This window comes from Salmo salar, chromosome 19 (assembly GCF_965601325.2).
Source record: "Salmo salar chromosome 19, fSalSal1, whole genome shotgun sequence".
In the NCBI taxonomy this organism is placed as follows: Eukaryota; Metazoa; Chordata; class Actinopteri; order Salmoniformes; family Salmonidae; genus Salmo; species Salmo salar.
The window spans coordinates 8,075,001-8,099,202 of NC_138309.1; the positions used below are offsets into that span (position 1 = coordinate 8,075,001).

Here is a 24,202-nt window from a genome sequence, read left to right on the forward strand (position 1 = left end):
CCATCCCCACAGTAAAGCATGGTGGTGGCAGCATCATGCTGTGGGGATGTTTTTCCATCGGCAGGGACTGGGAGACTGGTCAGAATTGAAGGAACAGTGGATCGCGCTAAATAAAGGGAAATTCTTGTGGAAACCTGTTTCAGTCTTCGAGAGATTTGAGACTGGGACGGAGGTTCACCTTCCAGCAGGGCAATAACCCTAGGCATACTGCTAAAGCAACACTCGAGTGGTTTAAGGGGAAACATGTAAATGTCTTGGAATGGCCTAGTCAAAGCCCAGACCTCAATCCAATTGAGAATCTGTGGTATGACTTAAAGATTGCTGTACACCAGCGGAACCCATCCAACTTGAAGAAGCTGGAGCAGTTTTTCCTTGAAGAATGGGAAAAAATCCCAGTGGCTAGATGTGCCAAGCTTATAGACACATACCCAAGAGACTTGCAGCTGTAATTGCTGCAAAAGGTGGCTCTACAAAGTATTGACTTTGCGGTGGTAAATAGTTATGCAGTTTTTTGGTCTTATTTCTTGTTTATTTCACAATAAAACATATTTTGCATCTTTAAAGTGGTAGACATGTTGTGTAAATAAAATGATACAAACCCCGAAAATTTTTAATTCCAGGTTGTAAGGCAAGAAAATAGGAAAAATGCCAAGCGGCGTTAATACTTTCGCAAGCCACTGTACACCCCAAAATATGCGTGTGCAAGTTTTCACGCATAAGTTGGAATTCATACAAACTGAACTTGACCTGAGAATGTGCTTATACTCCAGCAAACTTTAGACCATGTGTACGCACAGTGTCTAGTGCTTGAGGTATTGCATTGCAAGAAGATCAAATTAGTCTAGTGGTTGTCTTGTGCAGGAATATATGATGAAACTCTTATTCATAACAAAAAACAGTTAGCTAAATATAATATCAAGATGCAGTCATTTGCTGTTAGTGAGAGGAGAGAAAATCTATTTCCTATTATTTATTTAATTTCGATGATCATTGCAGAATAAATTCCTCGCCTTTTCTGACTGTGATGGTTTCATATTCACAAAATAGCCTATAGGCCTACAAGAAGTTAGGATAGGCTACCATTCGTCCCATCTCTAATTAATTTGACAAACTTAGTAAGTATATCAACTTTTTCAAGTATTTTTCTCTATTTGATCCAATCCAAAAAGCAAATGTAATGGCAGAACAGACGGTTCACCTTTTCCATTGATGTTTGTAGGCTACTACATCCGACTACTGTAATGTCAAATTTGAGTAGACAATATTTCATTTATAAACATAAGTCATAATACATATGTCATAACCATTGCAGAATAGATTCCTCACCTTTTCTGGCCATGATGAGTTCATATTCCCGAAGTAGCCATACAACAAATTACCCAGTCAAGTCACCCACGATACAAGTCAGTATTCGACGTCCATCCATTTCTGAAGACGTCGGGAGATGATGTGAAAGACGGCCACTAGGGGCAACAGTGAGCACTGTAGTTATCAAGTAGGTTTCGGTTTTGCTAGGGTGTTTTGGACAGGGATGATGGATGGGCATAAGCATCTGCCTCTGATTCCAAAGTTGCAATTTTGAATCCAGCGATATACTTTATTGGAAATGTTTGTTTTAAGCCCAAACCTTAACACTTACCTTAACCATTCAGAGTTAATGCCTAAAGTTAAGAAATTGGAGTTAATGCCTGAACTTAACCCTAACCTTAACAATTCTCAGTTAACGCCTAATCTTAACCTTCAATACTTCGAAATTTGACATTTGAGAAACATGGATGATTGTCTAATTCTGATGTGAGACTTTGAGAGCTGGTAGAATTACCATGCGCATCTCTCATTGTGCCTATTAGATATTATAATTTCAAGTTTTTTGCATTCAAAAGGGAGCCCAGTTTATAACATGCAGTACAGTTTAACAGGTGAACAGACAGTTGAAGTGTGTAGGCTACCACTAAGTAGGTCTACTGTTGTTTGAATTTTTTTTCTGAGTAGACAATGTTTCAGAATTCACGGGGAGTGCAGCATAGCCTATTTAGGGTCGGGAAAAAGTAAATGCAAAAAATTATGGAATTCAAATCTGTTTACAGGTCCACAACAATGTGCAATTGTTTTTATCTTTCAGAAACGTTTAGATACAGCAAATGTCACTACAAAAGAAAACATTCTGACAAGCCCTTCAAAGACATTTGATCACGTTCATCATGCATTGCTATTTCCTTAGATACTGTCTTGGCCTAATTCCAATGCTTCCAAAGTGTACAGCAAATAAGGAAGTTATTTTAACCATAAAAGGTGAATGATGGGAGTTATAATGCTCATTCACACATGCACAGTTTCACGACAGATCTGATATATAATGGAAAACATGCGTTTATAAACCTCTATGTTTTTCTGAAATGGTGCATTTAACATTAAATTTATGCAATGGTTATGGATGAGGCCCCTGGGCCTGTCGCTATATGACTGACGCTTCTCCCTCCCTGTACCATCAATGCTCCCTTTTCTCAAGCTACTGCATTTCTGAACTGCCTCAACACCTGACCAGCTGTGGAAGACCATCGCCTAGACCTGCCAGAAGCCTACATTTGTTTTTGTTTTGCATTAGTGTCTTAGAGATTCTCAATGTAATGAAAAGTACTATGTAAAATAATTATATTATTATTGTCCACAGAAATGCATGAAAGCATGGCTTTGGACTTGTTCTTGTAATTGCTGCAAACGAATCAACCTTTGGGGTATGGCAAAGATGAATTGTCTCAAAACTGGAAGTTAGATTGCGACACAAACCTCTATCTTCACCAGCGCTCCTATGATCATGGTCTTCTCCAGGAAGTTCTCATTGAACTCTGGCGGGTGATCGTTGAGGTCCAGCACGGTCACAAATACCTCGGCCAGGCTGTACTTGCCCTCTGCGTCCTCGGCTTTGACATAGAAATTATACTTGGACTTCACCTCCGCGTCCAGGCTGGCCCACGGCTGGGTGTAGATGATGCCTGATGCTGAATGAATCAGAAACCTGGGAAGGGGTAAGATATTGGGTGTTATTTTTCTTTCATTTATAAAATAATTGACAGCTGTCTTCTGGGTCATTATTTAATTATGGTTGAGGAACCGGATATAAACCACATTGAAAAAACTAATATATTTCAAAGTTAAAAAGATGGTAGCTGATATAAAATCTAATGAATGTGTACAGTACATTACAATTACATTGTAACAAATTTGTCAGCAGGGTAACAAATTTTAAATTGAAACAGCTAAGATTTTTATAACTAACTAACTGTATAAAGTAATCTGAAATTGTAAATCATGAAACGTGTAAAAACTTGAAATATGAAAACTGGGAAAAACCTGAATATATATATATATATATACACACACATATATACAGATATATACACTACATGACCAAAAGTATGTGGAAACCTGCTCGTCAAACATCTCATTTAAAAATCGTGGGCATTAATGTGGAGTTGGCAGCCCTTTTGCTGCTATAACAGCCTTCACTCTTCTGGGAAGGCTTTCCACTAAATGTTGAAACATTGCTGGATGGGCTTGCTTCCATCCACCAGAGCATTAGTGAGGTCAGGGACTGATGCTGGGCGAGTAGGCCTGGTTCGCAGTCTGCATTCCATTTCATCCCAAAGATGTTCAATGGGGTTGAGGTCAGGGCTCTGTGCAAATTCTTCCACACCGATCTCGATAAACAATTTCTGTATTGACCTCGCTTTGTGCATGGGGGCATTGTCATGCTGAAACAGGAAAGGGCCAGTTTGGGGAAGGCTGTAGCTTTAAGATTTCCCTTCACTGGAACTAAGGGGCCTAGCCCGAACCATGAAAAACAGCCCCAGACCATAATTCCTCCTTCACCAAACTTTACAGTTGACACTATGCATTGGGGCAGGTAGCGTTCTCCTGGCATCCGCCAAACACAGATTCGTCCGTCGGACTGCCAGATAGTGAAGCGTGATTCATCACTCCAGAGAACGCGTTTCCACTGCTCCAGAGTCGAATGACGGCGAGCTTTAAACCACTCAAGCCAACACTTGGCATTGCGCATGGTGATCTTAAGCTTTTGTGCAGTTGCTCGGCCATAGAAACCCATTTCATGACGCTCATCACAAACACGTCTTGTGCTTCCAGAGGCAGTTTGGAACTCAGTAATGAGTGTTGCAACCGAGGACAGATGATTTTTAGGGCGTTACGAGCTTGTGTGGCCTACCACTTTGCGTCTGAGCCGTTGTTCATCCTAGACGTTTCCACTTCACAATAACCATTACTTACAGGGCAGAAATTTGACTGTGGCATCTTATGACAGTGGCACGTTGAAAGTCACTGAGCTATTCAGTAAGGCCATTCTACTGCCAATGTTTGTCTTTGGAGATTGCATGGATGTGTGCTCGATTTTATACACCTTTCATCAACAAATCAAATTGTATTTGTCACGTGCCGAATACAACAGGTGTACCTTACAGTGAAATGCTTACTTACAAGCCTTTAACCAACAATACAGTTTTAAGAAAAATAAGTGTTAAGTAAAAAATAGATAAGTAAAAAAAAGTAGCAAATAATTACAGAGAAGCAGTAAAATAACAATAGCGAGGCTATGTACAGGGGGTACCAGTAGAGTCAATGTGCGGGGGCACCAGTTAGTCGAGGTAACATGTACATGTAGGTGGAGTTAAAGTGACATAGATAATAAACAGAGAGTAGCAGCAGCGTAAAAGGGGGGGGGGAATGCAAATAGTCTGGGTTGCCATATGATTCGATTTTCAGGAGGCCTTTGGACCTAGACTTGGTGTTCCGAATCCACTAATTTGAAGGGGTGTCTACATACTATTGTATATACATGACCGTTCAAAAGTTTGGGGTCACTTAGACATGTCCTTGTTTTTGAAAGAAAAGCAATTTTTTTTGTCCACTACAATAACATCAAATTGATCAGAAATACAGTGTAGACATTGTTCATGTTGTAAATGACTATTGTAGCTGGAAACAGTGTCACGGTTGTCGTCGGGAAAGGAGGACCAAAATGCAGCAGGATTGTGGATGCTCATCTTGAAGTTTATTTTAACTCAAAAGTGAATACCAAAATAATAAACACAACGAACTCACGATCAACAAAACAGTCTTGTCATGCTCACACACGCTAAACAAGAAACAATCTCCCACAACTACAAACACACCCTAATATATAGGACTCTCAATCAAAGGCAAATAGACAACACCTGCCTTCAATTGAGAGTCCCTACCCCAATTAACTAAACATAGAAACAGATTCACTAGACTAAACATAGAAATACATAAACATAACACAGTGCCCAAAACCCCCGGAATACATAAATCAAATGCCCTACTAAATCAACCACCACCCCAAACCACATAAAACAAATACCCTCTGCCACGTCCTGACCAAACTACAATAACAATTAACCCTTATAATGGTCAGGACGTGACAAACAGCTGATTTTTTTAATGGAATATCTACGTAAGCGTACAGAGGCCCATTATCAGCAACCATCACTCCTGTGTTCCAATGGCACGTTGTGTTAGCTAATCCAAGTTGATCATTTTAAAAAGCTAATTGATCATTAGAAAACCCTTTTGCAATTTTGTTAGCACAGCTGAAAACTGTTGTTCTGATTAAAGAAGCAATACAAATGGCCTCCTTTAGACTAGTTATGTATCTGGAGCATTAGCATTTGTGGGTTCGATTACATGCTCCAAATGGCCAGAAACAAAGACCTTTCTTCTGAAACTCGTCAGTCTATTCTTGTTCTGAGAAATGAATGCGAGAAATTGCCATGAAACTGAAGATCTCGTACAACACTGTGTACTACTCCTTTCACAGAACAGCGCAAACTGTCTCTAACCAGAATAGAAAGAGGAGTGGGAGGCCCCAGTGCACAACTGAGCAAGAGGACAAATACATTAGAGTGTCTAGTTTGAGAAACAAATGCCTCACAAGACCTCAACTGGCAGCTTCATTAAATATTACCGGCATAACACCAGTCTCAACATCAACCGTGAAGAGGCGACTTCTAGGCAGAGTTCCTCTGTCCAGTGTCTGTGTTATTTTGCCCATCTTAATATTTAATTTTTATTGGCCAGTCTAAGATATGGCTTTTTCTTTGCAACTCTGCCTAGAAGGCCAGCATCCCAGAGTCGCCTCTTCACTGTTGACGTTGAGACTGGTGTTTGCGGGTACTATTTAATGAAGGTGCCAGTTGAGGACTTGATCAATTTGATGTTATTTTAATGGACAAATTAATTCATCTTAATTCCATTCCTTTACTAGATTTGTGTGTATTGGGTATATATTGTATGCTTGTTAGGTATTACTGCACTGTCAGAGCTAGAAGCACAAGCATTTCGCTACACCCGCAATAACATCTGCTAAACACGTTTATGTGACAAATATGATTTGATTTGAGATGTTAAGAGGACAGTATGCCACAGGAAAGTTGGATAATTCTGTCTGAAAGTATAACTCCTTGAAAGTCAATGTAGTTGCGTTTGTTCTGTGAAGAATAAACTATAAATAGATTTATTAATGTAAAAAGCTGTTTTTTGATATAAATATGAACTTGTTTGAGCAAAATATGCATGAATTGTATAACATAATGTCCTAGGAGTGTCATCTGATGAAGATCATCAAAGGTTAGTGCTGCATTTAGCTGTGGTTTTGGTTTTTGTGACATATATGCTTGCTTTGAAAATGGCTGTGTGATTATTTTTGGCAGGGTACTCTCCTGATATAATCTAATGTTTTGCTTTCGCTGTAAAGCCTTTTTGAAATGGGAAAATGTGGTTAGATTAACGAGAGTCTTGTCTTTAAAATGGTGTAAAATAGTCATATGTTTGAGAAATTGAAGTTATAGCATTTTTGAGGAATTTATATTTTGCGTCACGGGTTTCCACTGGCTGTTGACTAGGGTCTCGCCCAGACAGGTTAACCTGTTTAGGATAGGGGGCAGTATTTTCACGGCCGGATAAAAAACGTACCCGATTTAATCTGGTTATTACTCCTGCCCAGAAGCTAGAATATTTATATAATTGTTTGATGTGGATAGAAAACACCCTAAAGTTTATAGCCTCTTTATCGACATTTTCTAAGGCTCCCATAGGCTCTCAGAAGTCGTCAGAACGGGGAATGATGACTCTGCAGTGCCTGGGCGAAAAACAGTAGGGGATTTGGATAGTGGTCGATCTGAGAACAATGACACGGTCCGCACGTGCACGTGAAGTGTCCATTTTTCATTTTCAATCTTTGAACGAAAACAACGTCTCCCGGTCGGAATATTATCGTTATTTTACGAGAAAAATCGCATAAAAATTTATTTTAAACAGCGTTTCACATGCTTCGAAGTACGGTAATGGAATATTTTGAATTTTTTTGTCACGATACGCGCCGGCGCGTCACCCTTCGGATAGTGTCTTGAACGCAAGAACAAAACGCCGCTATTTGGATATAACTATGGATTAATTGGAACCAAAACAACATTGGGTGTAAAGTAGAAGGCCTGGGAGTGCATTCTGACGAAGAACAGCAAAGGTAATCCAATTTTTCTTATAGTAAATCTGAGTTTGGTGAGTGCCAAACTTGGTGGGTGTCAAAATAGCTAGCCATGATGGCCGGGCTATCTACTCAGAATATTGCAAAATGTGCTTTCACCGAAAAGCTATTTTAAAATCTGACATAGCGATTGCATAAAGGAGTTCTGTATCTATAATTCTTAAAATAATTGTTATGTTTTTTGTGAACATTTATCATGAGTAATTTACTAAATTCACCGGAAGTTTTCGGTGGGTATGCTAGTTCTGAACGTCACATGCTAATGTAAAAAGCTGTTTTTTGTATATAAATATGAACTTGATTGAACAAAACATGCATGTATTGTATAACATAATGTCCTAGGAGTGTCATCTGATGAAGATCATCAAAGGTTAGTGCTGCATTTAGCTGTGGTTTTGGTTTTTGTGACATTATATGCTAGCTTGAAAATGGGTGTGTGATTATTTCTGGCTGGGTACTCTCCTGAGATAATCTAATGTTTTGCTTTCGTTGGTAAAGCCTTTTTGAAATCGGACAATGTGGTTAGATATAGGAGAGTCTTGTCTTTAAAATGGTGTAAAATAGTCATATGTTTGAAAAATTGAAGTTTGGGGATTTTTGAGGAGTTTGTAATTTGCTCCACGCCCTATCATTGGATATTGGAGGTTAACGAGAGTCTTGTCTTTAAAATGGTGTAAAATAGTCATATGTTTGAGAAATGAAAGTTATAGCATTTTTGAGGTATTTGTATTTCGCGCCACGCGATTCCACTGGCTGTTGAATAGAGTGGGACGCTAACGTCCCACCTAGCCCAGAGAGGTTAACACCCCGGCCGTCCTACAATCTAAGCTAGATGCCTTCAATCTCACACACATTATAAATGTGAACCCACCAGGTACAACCCTAAATCTGTAAACATGGGGACCCTAATAGATATTATCCTGACCAACTTGCCCTCCAAATACACCTCTGCTGTTTTCAATCAGGATCTCAGCGATCACTGCCTCATTGCCTGCATCCGTTATGGGTCCGCAGTCAAACAACCACCCCTCTTCACTGTCGAACGCTCCCTAAAACACTTCTGCGACCTGGTCCGGGTATCCTGGAAGGATCTTGACCTCATCCCGTCAGTAGAGGATGCCTGGTTGTTCTTTAAATGTAATTTCCTCACCATCTTAACCTGTTAGGGCTAGGGGGCAGCATTTGCACGTCTGGATAAAAAAAATGTACCCGATTTAATCTGGTTACTAATCCTACCCAGTAACTAGAATATGCATATACTTATTATATATGGATAGAAAACACTCTAAAGTTTCTAAAACTGTTTGAATGGTGTCTGTGAGTATAACAGAACTCATTTGGCAGGCAAAACCCTGAGACATTTTCTGACAGGAAGTGGATACCTGATGTGTTGTATTGACTTTAAACCTATCCCATTGAAAAACACAGGGGCTGAGGAATATTTTGGCACTTCCTATTGCTTCCACTAGATGTCACCAGCCTTTACAAAGTGTTTTGAGTCTTCTGGAGGGAGATGTGACCGAACAAGAGCCATGGAACGATGATGTCCCATTAGACACCTGGCGCGCGAGTTCATGTTGGGTACCCTCGTTCCAATACGTTATAAAAGAGTATGCATTCGTCCACCTTGAATATTATTCATGTTCTGGTTAAAAAAGGCCCTAATGATTTATGCTATACAACGTTTGACATGTTTGAACGAACGTAAATATATTTTTTCCCCTCGTTCATGACGAGAAGTCCGGCTGGCTTAGATCATGTGCTAACAAGACGGAGATTTTTGGACATAAATGATGAGCTTTTTTGAACAAAACTACATTCGTTATGGACCTGTGATACCTGGAAGTGACATCTGATGAAGAGAATCAAAGGTAATGGATTATTTACATAGTATTTTCGATTTTAGATCTCCCCAACATGACGTCTAGTCTGTATCGCAACGCGTATTTTTCTGGGCGCAGTGCTCAGATTATTGCAAAGTGTGATTTCCCAGTAAGGTTATTTTTAAATCTGGCAAGTTGATTGCGTTCAAGAGATGTAAATCTATAATTCTTTAAATGACAATATAATATTTTACCAATGTTTTCTAATTTTAATTATTTAATTTGTGACGCTGACTTGACTGCCGGTTATTGGAGGGAAACGATTTCCTCAACATCAATGCCATAGTAAAACGCTGTTTTTGGATATAAATATGAACTTGATAGAACTAAAAATGCATGCATTGTCTAACATAATGTCCTAGGAGTGTCATCTGATGGAGATTGTAAAAGGTTAGTGCATCATTTTAGCTGGTTTTATGGTTTTGGTGACCCTGTCTTTGACTTGACAAAACATTACACACAACTCTTGTAAATGTACTGTCCTAACATACTCTAAATTTATGCTTTCGCCGTAAAACCTTTTTGAAATCGTAAAACGTGGTTAGATTAAGGAGATGTTTATCTTTCAAATGGTGTAAAATAGTTGTATTTTTGAAAAATTTGAATTTTGACATTTATTTGGATTCAAATTTGCCGCTCTTGAAATGCACCTGCTGTTGATGGAGTGCACCACGGGTGGCACGCTAGCGTCCCACCTAGCCCATAGAGGTTAACCTGTTATGGATAGGGGGCAGTATTTTCACGGCCGGATAAAAAACGTACCCGATTTAATCTGATTATTACTCCTGCCCAACACTAGAATATGCATATAATTATTAGCTTTGGATAGAAAACACTCCAAAGTTTCTAAAACTGTTTGAATGGTGTCTGTGAGTATAACAGTACTCATTTGGCAGGTCAAAACCTGAGAAGATTCTGTACAGGAAGTACCCTGTCTGACCATTTCTTTGCCTTCTTGATAATCTCTATCCAAAACAGGGGATCTCTGCTGTAACGTGACACTTCCTACGGCTCCCATAGGCTCTCAGAAGGCGGCAAAAAGCTGAAAGGTGGCTTTGCAGGCCATGGCTGAAAAACACTAGCGCATTTAGATAGTGGTCGATCAGAGAACAGAGACTGGAGGCGCGTGCACGAGGAGACTCCATGTTTTTATTCTTTCGTCTTTGAACGAAAACAATGACTCCCGGTCGGAATATTATCGCTTTTTTTACGAGAAAAATAGCATAAAAATTCATTTTAAACAGCGGTTGACATGCTTCGAAGTACGGTAATGGAATATTTAGAAATTTTTTGTCGCGAAACGCGTCGGGCGCGTAACCCTTCGTCACCCTTGGATAGTGTCTTGAACGCACGAACAAAACACCGCTATTTGGATATAACTATGGATTATTTGGAACCAAACCAACATTTGTTATAGAAGTAGAAGTCCTGGGAGTGCATTCTGACGAAGAACAGGAAAGGTAATCCAATTTTTCTTATAGTAAATCTGAGTTTGGTGAGGGTCAAACTTGGTGGGTGTCAAAATAGCTAGCCTGTGATGGCGAGCTATCTACTCAGAATATTGCAAAATGTGCTTTCACCGAAAAGCTATTTTAAAATCGGACACCTCGATTGCATAAAGGAGTTCTGTATCTATAATTCTTAAAATAATTGTTATGTTTTTTGTGAACGTTTATCGTGAGTAATTTAGTAAATTCACCGGAAATGTTCGGTGGGAATGCTAGTTCTGAATGTTACATGCTAATGTAAAAAGCTGTTTTTTATATAAATTTGAACTTGATTGAACAAAACATGCATGTATTGTATAACATAATGTCCTAGGCGTGTCATCTGATGAAGATCATCAAAGGTTAGTGCTGCATTTAGCTGTGGTTTTGTTTTTTGTGACATTATATGCTAGCTTTAAAAATGGGTGTCTGATTATTTCTGGCTGGGTACTCTGCTGACATAATCTAATGTTTTGCTTTCGCTGTAAAGCCTTTTTGAAATCGGACAGTGTGGTTAGATAAAGGAGAGTCTTGTCTTTAAAATGGTGTAAAATAGTCATATGTTTGAGAAATTGAAGTAATAGCATTTCTAAGGTACTTGAATATCGCGCCACGGGATTCCACTGGCTGTTGAGTAGAAAGGAACAGACAGATGGATCCACACCTTTGAGACTGTTATAGCCTCACACCATCAGCTGTGTCTGGGTGACCTCAGAGCTCTCATGGCTAAGTCCTGACCCCTGGACAGTGTGACACCGTTTGGAATCAACTACAACTTACTCAAGGCCAAGTCAAACTGCTGTGTATCCATTTCAGATAAGCTCTTTACCAGCATTTGAGGGAAATATTTCACACCAGCAGGGACGTGGCCAGACTGGGTGAACTTATTTTCACTGAAGATAATGATATCCTCGACTAGATGGATAAACTTAAGACAGAGCGGCAAGGAGAAACCACTGAGAGGTTTGACTCATTTTATATTTTAGTCATTTAGCAGATGCTCTTATCCAGAGCGACTTACAGTAGTGAATGCATACATTTCATACATTGTTTAAATTTTTTTCCCCTTTTTTTCATACTGGCCCCCCATGGGAATCAAACCCACAACCCTGGCGTTGCAAACACCATGCTCTACCAACTGAGCCACACGGGACATCCTCTGATACCACTGAAAATCTCTTCTATGACAGACTCTACAGGAATCTACCTGAGTGGGTCAGGGATAAACTGATGAATGTTGTGGGATGGGACAGATTTGAAGGCCCTACTAAAGAGGACCACATTAGACATCACTGCAGAGCCTGGAAAAAATGAAGACTGAAGAAAAAGCAAGGAAGACTGGTTTTGACACACAACTCAAGAAAGCCCAACTAGCCCAACTGGACAAAGGAAAAAACAACAATCTAATGGTGGCTGTAACCCCAGCTGCCCTGCAGCAGCAGCCTCCTCCACCACCTGCTCCACCTGTTTACCCAAGCACCTGCTACCTCAACCATATGGGAACCCAGAACCATACCTAGCCACACAGAGACAACCGCTAATGTCCTGGTACTGTGGTGTGGCAGGCCATATGAGAAACATGTGCACTCAATGGCTGAAGGGCTTGCTGCGTATGAATGCCTTCTGACACAGCCTCACCTTACGATTCAACGATGCTCTGTTGCTAATCCAGCACAACTGCACGTGTCTCTGGAGGATGGAGAACCACACAGCTGTCTTGATCTGGTCCAACGGGATTCTAAGGCCAGGCCTGACCTTTAGGATGAACTTCTTGAGCTCCCTGATGTTACTCTCTTTGTTGAAGGCTCTGCCTTTATTGATAGGGAGACTGGTAGGAAACATGCAGGGTTTGGTATAGTCTCACTGAATAGGTCATTGTTGATTGAACGTCACTTGCCTGAACATTGCTCAGCAGAACCCACACATTGCAAAGCACAACCCAAACACAACCCACACTCAGCACAACCCACACCAGCACCACAAGCTGAGCTCCAGGCCCTTACTGAAGCATGTATATTAGGTAGTGGTTAACATTTATTCTGACTCTGCATACGCCATTGGCGTTTGCCTATCTTGGGTAGGGGTTTGGAAAGGCAGGGATTTTGTTAATGCATCCGGTACTCCAAATAAAAACCGCTTATATATTGAAGCCATGCTGGAGGCCATGTTGCTTCCGGCTAAGTTGGCTATTTTCAAGGTCCGTGCCCACACAGGCAACAATGATAGCATTAGTTTAGGTAATGCTGCTGCTGATGCTGCTGCTAAGAATGCTGCTTCTCGCTGCCGTACTCATGCCATTATGCTTACTTCCCCGTGTACGTCTGAAATCACTGATGTGGACCAACACCAGGCTGCTGATGCACTTAATCACCCCTTATGGGAATCTAGGGGCTGCTCCAGAGGCCCTGATGGCCTGTGGAGGCAATCACTCTCTGACAAACCTGTTCTGCCCTTACCTCTCGTCTCCTCTGTGTGTTGCCTGGCCCACGGGGTGGGTCACGCGCCAAGGGGGGAGATGGTAAGACTAATATCTGACACCTGGTTTTGTCCAAATCTGATTGAAATTTGCAAAACACACGTTTCTAAATGTACTACATGCATGCAATACAACATTGGTAAGGGTACCCCCCTGAAACCAGGGAAATTTCCAGCGCCGGCTGGCCCGTTCACCCATTTTGCTGTGGATTTCATAGACATGACTGAACGAAAAGAAAGAAAGAGATACTGCCTGGAAATTATTGACCGTTTTACCAGGTGGGTCGAAGCATTTCCAACCGTGCACTGTGATGCTAAAACGGAAGCAAAACTCCTGGTAAGGGAAATCATCCCTAGATTTGGTGAACCGGAAGTTCTCTCTGCAAACAATGACACCCATTTCACAGGAGATGTGGTTCACAGGTGGCTCCCAAATTGGGGATAGATCAGAAGTTTGTTTGTATCTACCACCCACAAAGTAATAGTATTACTGAAAGAGCTAACCAAACCATAAAAGGGGGCTTGCCAAAGCATGCCACTCCACAGGGAAGTCATGGGTGGAGTGTCTCCCTTTAGTCCTGATGAAAATGCACAATAGTATAAACCGCGGAACAGGGCTTAGCCCACATGAGGTCTTAACTTGCCGTCCAATGAACATTCCTTTACACAGACCAATGACTCAAACTGACTGACCTGACTGCACTGGATGATGATTTGAGCAAATATATGAAGGAATTAACCCATGCTGTTAGGTCTTTGTTTTCCCAATACAGGAAGGCCCAGGAAGTTCCAGAACAGCTGGAGGCCGCACAGGGGTTAAAGAAAAAAATAGGCAAACACGTTTGGTGTTTGCCAAAAGGCATGTGGGAAACTCCCCAAACATAACTTCCGGTTTGGAGCGAGCAGTCGCACCACGCTTCGCTCCACAGGTAATATTACACTTCACTACATTACAACGGCTTGATTTGTTTGATCTGAGCAATTCTTCTTAGCTAGCTACATAGCCGTCTTTGTATCAAAGATAATTGTGTAGTTTAGAGTAATTGAGTAATTATCGAGGCTAGCTATCTTCGTCCTCCTAACGTAGTCAACACTGCTAGCTGCTAGCTAGCTAGTCATCACTGCTAGCTAGCCAACTTCTACCGACTAGCAGCACTGCAGAAACTATTACATTACAACGTAACGACTTGATTAGTGTGGTGTTAGTGTTAGTTAGCCAGCTACATAGTTGTCTTTGCTGTCTCTGTATCTAAGATAATTGTGTAGTTTGAGTTTGAGTATTATCGAGGTGAGCTAGCCAGCCGCGACGCGGCGCCAGACTTACTCAACACACATAGTCATCATTAACCCACTGCCAGCTAGCCAACCGTTACCGACTAGCAGCGCTGTAGATACTAATACTTTACAACGGAACGATTTGACTAGTGCAGTGTTACCTAGCTAGCTACTGAGTTGTCTTTGTCATAGCTTGATAATTGTTAGCTAGCCAGCCATCGAGGTTAGCTAGCCAGCTATTTCCGTCCCCCGCGACGCCATTTTTCCTAACCCAGCCAACTATTACCGACGAGCAGCATTGTAGAAACTAAATACATTACAAGGAACGTCTTGATTAGTGTTATGTTAGCTAGCTAGCTACAAAGTTGCTTTGTATCATGACAAGGTGTAGTACTGAAACTATCGAGGTTACCTAGCCAGCTACACGTTCAAAGTCAACAACGCAGCCACTGCTAGCTAGCCTACTCCACCAGCCAGCAGTACTGTATCATTTTAGTCAATAAGATTTTTGCAACTTAAGCTTAACTTCCTGAACATTCGAGACATGTAGTCCACTTGTCATTCCAATCTCCTTTGCATTAGCATAGCCTCTTCTGTAGCTTGTCTACTATGTGTCTGTCTATCCCTGTTCTCTCTCCTCTGCACAGGCCATACAAACGCTCCACACCGCGTGGCCACTGCCACTCTAACCTGGTGGTCCCAGCGCGCACGACCCACGTGGAGTTCCAGGTCTCCGGCAGCCTCTGGAACTGCCGGTCTGCGGCCAACAAGGCTGAGTTCATCTCAGCCTATGCTACCCTCCAGTCCCTAGACTTCCTGGCGCTGACGGAAACATGGATTACCACAGATAACACTGCTACTCCTACTGCTCTCTCCTCGTCTGACTACGTGTTCTCGCATACCCCTAGAGCATCGAGCCAGCGGGGTGGTGGCACTGGAATCCTCATCTCTCCCAAGTGGACATTCTCTCTTTCTCCCCTGACCCATCTGTCTATCTCCTCATTTGAATTCCATGCTGTCACAGTTACAGTTGGGATAGGATAAAGTAATCGTTCTAACCCCCCCCTTAAAAGATTTAGATGCACTATTGTAAAGTGGTTGTTCCACTGGATATTATAAGGTGAATGCACCAATTTGTAAGTCGCTCTGGATAAGAGCGTCTGCTAAATGACTTAAATGTAAATGTAAATGGTCAGATGAGACTAAAATGTAGGTTTTTGGCCATCAAGGAAAACACTGTCTGGCGCAAACCCAACACCTCGCATCACCCCGAGAACACCATCTCTACAGTGGAGCATGGTGGTGGCAGCATCATGCTGTGGGGATGTTTTTCATTGGCAGGGACTGGGGAAACTGGTCAGAATTGAAGGAATGTTGGATGGCGCTAAATACAGGGAAATTCTTGAGGGAAACCTGTTTCAGTCTTCCAGAGATTTGAGACTAGGACGGAGGTTCACCTTCCATTAGGACAATGACACTAAGCATACTGCTAAAGCAACACTCGAGTGGTTTAAGGGGAAGCATTTAACCTGTTAGGGCTAGGGGGCAGTATTTGCACGGCTGGATAAAAAAAATGTACCCGATTTAATCTGGTTACTAATCCTACCCAGTAACTAGAATATGCATATACTTATTATATATGGATAGAAAACACTCTAAAGTTTCTAAAACTGTTTGAATGGTGTCTGTGAGTATAACAGAATGTACGCTTGCGTCCCACCTAGCCCATAGAGGTTAAATGTATTGGATTGGCATGGTCAAAGCCCAGACCTCAATCCAAAAAAAGTTAATCCTTTACGTCCCAATAGCTTGTTCTTGTTAGCGCGTTCTGAAGGCTGCTCCAAAACCTCCGTCGGCTGCGGGACTACTCTTTCAATAAAATGCTTTTTTTTTTTTTTTTTAGGTTCGTTCAAACATGTCAAACGTTGTATAACATAAATCTTTAGGGCCTTTTTCAACCAGAGCTCCAATAAGATTCAAGGGGGACGATTGCATTGTCTTTCAAAACGTTTCGTAAGGGGAGGGTAGCCAGGGGCGCCGGCGTCATAATGGTGATGGCCCTCCTTATGTGACCACTTTCCACAGCGTCTCATTCAGTCAGTTTTCACAGTCGGAGACTCAAACCACTTTGTAAAGACTGGGGACATCTAGTGGAAGCAATAGGAAGTGCTCAATGAACCATTGCTCACGGTGTGATTAATAGGCAAAGTGATGAAGTTGAGTCCGCAATTCAGAATTTCACCTCCTGTTACGATCGGTCTCGGGGTTTTGACTGCCATATGAGTTCTGTTATACTCAGACACCATTCAAACAGTTTTAGAAACTTTAGGGTGTTCTCTATCCACAAGTATTAATTATATGCATATCCTAGCTTCTGAGTTTGAGTAGGAGGCCGTTTAAAATGGGCACACATTTTTTTCAAAAATCGCTGTAGCGCCCCCTATCCTAGGCGACCATCAAGAGGTTAAATAAAATGTGGAACTACACACACGCTGCACTTTGGTCCTCTCCTTTTGACAGCCGTGACACTTACCTTTGATCTTCGTATGGTTGCACTCACCAGACTCCATGTTACACAATAAATGTTAGTTTTTTTTGATGAAGTCCCTCTTTATATCCAAAAACCTCAATTTTGTTGGCACGTTTTGTTCGGTAATCCAATGGCACAAATGCGGTCACAAGAGGCAGACGAAAATTCCAAATAGTATCCGTAAAGTTCGTAGAAACATGTAAAACAATGTTTATAATCAATCCTCAGGTTGTTTTTAGCCTAAATAATTGATAATATTTAAACCGGACAAAAGCTTCGTCAATATAAAAGGAAAACAAGAAAGGCGTGCTCTCGGTTGCGCGCAGTAACAAGTTCTGCGCGCAAAATGAGCAGTGTAAAATACAAACATTTAGGAAAATTCAGGGAAGGAGCATTTTATAACATTTTTGACATGCGTTTTTCAGGATTTTTTTGTTGTTATTCTGTCTCTCACTGTTCAAATAAACCTACTATTAAAATTATAGACTGATCATTTTTTTGGAAGTGGGCAAACGTACAAAATCAGCAGGGGATCAAATTATTTTTCCCCCAATGTGTATGTATGTATGTATGTATGTATGTATGTATGTATGTATGTATGTATGTATGTGTGTATGTGTGTGTGTGTGTGTGTGTGTGTGTATATATATATGAGAGAGACTACTCACAAGTCAGCCCCTGAGCCGTAGATTGAGTACTTGACTTCTCCCCAAAAGCCTGAATCTGGATCTGTTGCCTATGTGTGTGAAAGAGAGACAGAGAGCGACAGAGAGAGACAAAGAACACAAAACAAGACATGTATTTGATTAGACACCAACGTTTCTTGACAGATTAAAACAATTAGCATTGAATTAAAATAAATATTCCCTCTGAGTTTCTATAATTATTTCTCAGTTTGTTTCTTTCAATGCCATATCCTGAAAGGAATTAATAGAAACAGTATTGACGCCTAAATCCCCTAATCAAGGTAGACAATAACATGAGGTCACCTACACTGTAAAGCGAGGTTATTATAGTTTTTGGATTATATATTTGTTTTTATTTCTATTTGTTTTTAGATTTTTATTTGAAATTCTATTTAATTTCAGTTTGTTTTCAGAGGTGATTTAGTTGTTTTTATTTAGTTTAGTGTGCAAAAAAACATTTCTATTTCGATTTATATTATTTAGTTTCAGTGTTAGGGACAGAAAGTAGCCTCTGCATGGGAAGTTAGGAGCTATTTACAATATGTGTTGTAGGCCTATCGTTTTTTTGGCATGCCTAACTGTACGCTTGCCAAATAGCCTACACACCAATCGGCAAATGCTTTTGGGAACAGGCAGAAAAAGGTAAGTTGATCCATGGAGGCAAAAAGGACATGGCCGGCGTTTAATTCAATAAAAGAAAAGCTGTGAGTTGAAAATAAAGAGGAGTGCCAGGTTTGGGAAATATTTGGTGAAGTAGTAAAAGAGGACGATAGCAGTGCTGGCTGTGTTATGTCTGATGATTGTGAGGTGCTATACAAATTCGATAGTCACAAGATTGGGACTTCAGGCACATCAAGGGAACTGTAGCCTACTGTTGGGATAAATGGAAACTGAAATCTGGACACGGACTGTAGGTCTATAACCTTTCACATAGCTTTAATATTAACTCCTGCAGAATTAAGCATTTATTGAAGGAAAATTATACACTAAATGTAAGCAAAATTGTATGTGATTTCTTTCTTTCAGCATCTTCAGACAATGTGAATGCTCAGTTAGTTACCATCTGTAGAGGTTCTATCTTTATCAGTGTAATAAAATCTGATAGTATTTCAACGGCATAAAATATACATCCAAGCCAAACTGAAATCTTATCAGAAACACGTTGGTTGTTTTCACAGCTATCTATTCCTGACAACAGGTCAAACTGATCAAAATCTTTTTGTTGTTTTTTTGCATTTGCTCACCGGTCGCTAAACATCTTTGCTCCGCAAAAGTATCAGAGATGACAGAGAACTTTACTGATGCCAACTACATTGAAGGATTCATTCTATCGATGTATTACATTATTGTTGATTAAGGGTTTCTTTAGTCTTCTAGGGAAACATATGACAGAAGAGAAGCTGCATGTATCAAGTTGACAAAAAATAGTTTACCAAAATTATAAGTGGAAATATCTAAATAAGGCCCAGAAAAGGCTGCAGCCTACAGAGCATGTTCTATATCAAGGATTAGGGTTGTGTGCGGGCCTCAGATTTTCCCTTTATCACATATAGTCGGGCGGTTGCGGATGGGTTATTAGCAATTGGGTGCGGGTAAACAAACAGCTGACCCATGCACCACTGAGCCCTGGTCTGAACCCTTTCCTGCGCAACTGGGTCCTGGAATCCCTGACGGACCAACCCCAAGTGGTGAAGGTAGACAACAACACGCTAATCCTCAACACAGGGGCCCTATGGGGTGCATTTTCAGGCTCCACAGGGCTGCGTGCTCAGCCCCCTCCTGTGTTCCCTGTTCACCCATGATTGTATGGCTACGCCCGTCTCCAACTCAAGTTTGCTTACAACACTACAGTGGTAGGCCTGATTCCCAACAACGATGAGACAGGCTATAGAGAGGTGAGAGCCCTGGCGGAGTGGTGCTAAGAAAATAACCTCTCTAGGGTAGTGGGCAGTATTTGCACGGCCGGATAAAAAACGTACCCGATTTAATCTGGTTATTACTACTGCCCAGAAACTAGAATATGCATATAATTGTTTGCTTTGGATAGAAAACACCCTAAAGTTTCTAAAACTGTTTGAATGGTGTCTGTGAGTATAACAGAACTCATATGGCAGGCAAAAACCTGAGAAGATTCCAAACAGGAAGTGCACTCTCTGACCATTTCTTGGCCTTCTACACTCTCTTTATTGAAAACTGAGGATCTCTGCTGTAACGTGACACTTCCTACGGCTCCCATAGGCTCTCAGAAGGTGGCAGAACGTTGAATGATGACTTTGCATGCCATGGCTGAAAAAGAGTACCCAGCCAGAAATAATCAGACACCCATTTTTCAAGCTAGCATATAATGTCACAAAAAACAAAACCACAGCTAAATGCAGCACTAACCTTTGATGATCTTCATCAGATGACAACCCTAGGACATTATGTTATACAATGCATGCATGTTTTGTTCAATCAAGTTCATATTTATATCAAAAACCAGCTTTTTTACATTAGCATGTGACGTTCAGAACTAGCATACCCCCCGCAAACATCCGGTGAATTTACTAAATTACTCACGATAAACGTTCACAAAAAACATAACAATTATTTTAAGAATTATAGATACAGAACTCCTCTATGCACTCGATATGTCCTATTTTAAAATAGCTTTTCGGTGAAAGCACATTTTGCAATATTCTCAGTAGATAGCCCAGCCATCACGGCTAGCCATTTAGACACCGACCAAGTTTAGCCCTGACCAAACTCCGATTTACTATTACAAAAGTTTGATTACCATTGTTGTCTTCGTCAGAATGCACTCCCAGGACTGCTACTTCAATAACAAATGTTGGTTTGGTCCAAAATAATCCATCGTTATATCCAAATAGCGGCGTTTTGTTCGTGCGTTCAAGACACTATCCGAAGTGTAAATAAGGGTCACGAGCATGGCGCAATTCGTGACAAAAGATTTCTAAATATTCCATTACCGTACTTCGAAGCATGTCAACCGCTGTTTAAAATCAATTTTTATGCCATTTTTCTCGTAAGAAAGCGATAATATTCCGACCGGGAATCTGCGTTTAGGTAAACAGACTAACTAAAACAAGGCATGGGGTCGACGCGGGCACGCGCCTGAGTCTCACAGTACTGTAACCAGCCACTACCCAACTTTTTTTCAACCAGAGCCTGCAAAGCCATGATTCAGCCGCCTTCTGAGAGCCCATGAGAGCCCATGGGAGCCGTAGGAAGTGTCATGTAACAGCAGAGATCCTCTGTAATGGATAGAGATAATCAAGAAGGGCAAGAAATTGTCAGACAGGGCACTTCCTGCATGGAATCTTCTCAGGTATTGGCCTGCCAAATGAGTTCTGTTATACTCAGACACCATTCAAACAGTTTTAGAAACTTTGAAGTGTTTTCTATCCAAAGCTAATAATTATATGCATATTCTAGTTACTGGGCAGGAGTAGTAACCAGATTAAATCGGGTACGTTTTTTATCCGGCTGTGAAAATACTGCCCCCTAGCCATAACAGGTTAACAGCCATCATTGCCTGCCAGATCTGGTGATTCTGTAAACATGCCCTCCTTTACCTCTTCCAGGTATTTCCACAGCTCACACGGGGCACTTAATGCCCTGTCAGGTCACCCTCGAAGACACAATCTTCAATGCAAGGAAGCTATATTTCTGAAGCACTGTGGTCGAGATGCTTGCTGGATTTTTCATGCTAGCATATTTCTGGGGTCCTGCTGCTCAACGGCTGTACTCTCTGATTTTCTGAAGTACAAAATACTCTGTTTCCCTCATCAGTGGCTCCATCTCTATTGAGCGAAACAATCTTGAGTCCATCAGGCAAGTTGCTGCAGGGGTTGAAGCGAAGTTGTCTGTCAGAGGATTCAGTATGCATGTGAAGCGCTCAAGCAGTGGCTTCTGGAGGACCTGTGCCAACTGTTTTCCAACAGTAGTTGCCTGCAATTGTGCCTCAAGTTTGAGAAGGCACAGTACCACATCAGACAGCGACTGGTTGTCAATTTGAAGTTGGATTGTGAATGGCTCCAACAACTTCACAAGTTGTTCTAGTTTGGTACAGTCAGTCACGCTCTGTGCTCGCCCTCGGATTTGTTCCCTGTTAGCTAGTGATAGTGATGCACAAGCTAGGCTTATTTGAAACAATGGCATCTACTGGCAGAATTTACCTGCCAGATTCCGCAGCTCGAAAAACAGCTTGAAAACCCCATTAAAAAAAATGAAGGAAAAAATTAGATTTTTGGCCAAAGTTTAGACGAAAAATACGAAAACGAAAAATAATTTGATGGTTTTTTTGGTCTGTTATGCCATAAAATATAGTAGTTTCGGTATAGTTTGAGTTTCTTAACCTCTTGACGGTCGCCTAGGATAGGGGGCGCCACAGCGCATTTTGAAAAAAAAATTGTGCCCATTTTAAACGGCCTACTACTCAAACTCAGAAGCTAGGATATGCATATAATTAATACTTGTGGATAGAAAACACGCTAAAGTTTCGAAAACTGTTTGAATGGTGTCTGTGAGTATAACAGAACTCATATGGCAGTCAAAACCCCGAGACAGATCGAAACAGGAAGTGGAATTCTGAATTGCGAACTCAACTTCATCACATTGCCTATTAACCTGTTATGGCTAGGGGGCAGTATTTTCACGGCTGGATAAAAAACGTACCCGATTTAATCTGGTTACTACTCCTGCCCAGTAACTAGAATAAGCATATAATTATTGGCTTTGGATAGAAAACACTCAAGTTTCTAAAACTGTTTGAATGGTGTCTGTGAGTATAACAGAACTCAAATGGCAGGTCAAAACCTGAGAGATTCCTTTACAGGAAGTGGCCTGTCTGACCATTTCTTGAACTTCTTTGCCATCTCTATCATTTACTAAGGATCTCTGCTCTAACGTGACACTTCCTACGTCTTCCATGGGCACTCAGAGCCCAGGAAAAACATGAATGTTGTCATCCCAGCCCCAGGCTGAAACACATTATCGCCTTTCTCAAGTGGCCGATCAAGGGACTGTGGGCTTAGGCGCGTGACCAGACCGCCCCCATCTTTGTGATTTTTTCCTCTGTTTGCCGAAAAGGAGATTCCTGCTCGGAATATTATCGCTTTTCTACGAGAAAAATTGCATAAAAATTGATTTTAAACAGCGGTTGACATGCTTCGAAGCACGGTAATGGAATATTTAGAATTTCTTTGTCACGAATTGCGCCATGCGCACGACCCTTCTTTACCATTTCGGATAGTGTCTGGAACGCACGAACAAAACGCCGCTATTCGGATATAACGATGGATTATTTTGGACCAAACCAACATTTGTTATTGAAGTAGCAGTCCTGGGAGTGCATTCTGACGAAGACAACAAAAGGAAATCAAACTTTTATAATAGTAAATCTGATTTTGGTGAAGGCTAAACTTGCCGGGTGTCTAAATAGCTAGCCCGTGATGGCTGGGCTATGTACTTAGAATATTGCAAAATGTGCTTTCACCAAAAAGCTATTTTAAAATCGGACATATCGAGTGCATAGAGGAGTTCTGTATCTATAATTCTTAAAATAATTGTTATGCTTTTTGTGAACGTTTATCGTGAGTAATTTACTAAATTGTTAGCAAATTCCCCGGAAGTTTGCGGGGGGTATGCTAGTTCTGAACGTCACATGCTAATGTAAAAAGCTGTTTTTTGATATAAATATGAACTTGATTGAACAAAACATGCATGTATTGTATAACATAATGTCCTAGGTGTGTCATCTGATGAAGATCATCAAAGGTTAGTGCTGCATTTAGCTGTCTTTGGGTTTTTGTGACATTATATGCTAGCTTGAAAAATGGGTGTCTGATTATTTCTGGCTTGGTACTCTGCTGACATAATCTAATGTTTTGCTTTCGCTGTAAAGCCTTTTTGAAATCGGACAGTGTGGTTAGATAAAGGAGAGTCTTGTCTTTAAAATGCTGTGAAATAGTCATATGTTTGAAAAATTGAAGTTTTTGTATTTTTGAGGAATTTGTAATTCGCGCCACGCCTATCATTGGATATTGGAGCAGGTGTTCCGCTAGCGGAACGTCTAGATGTAAGATTAATCACACCGTGAGCTATGGTTCATTGAGCACTTCCTATTGCTTACACTAGATGTCCCCAGTCTTTACAAAGTGATTTGAGTCTCCTACTGTGAAAACTGACAGAATGACACGCTGTGGAACGTGGTCACACGGAGAGGGCCATCACCATTATGACGCCGGCGCCTCTGGTTACCCTCCCCTTTCGAAACGTTTTGAAACACA

The 24,202-nt window shown here is 41.0% G+C and overlaps 1 protein-coding gene across 1 annotated transcript in view; it reads right to left on the reverse strand.

Moving 5' to 3' along the window:
• Positions 1-24,202, reverse strand: part of LOC106578368 (cadherin-related family member 1a) — a 169,281-nt gene that overhangs the window by 10,543 nt on the left and 134,536 nt on the right. The window contains exons 14-15 of the mRNA XM_082965589.1: positions 17,895-17,962; positions 2,788-3,016 (exon numbers count right to left, since the gene is read on the reverse strand). Coding sequence (XP_082821715.1) covers positions 2,788-3,016; positions 17,895-17,962 — 297 coding nt within the window. The remainder of the gene's footprint in view (positions 1-2,787; positions 3,017-17,894; positions 17,963-24,202) is intronic.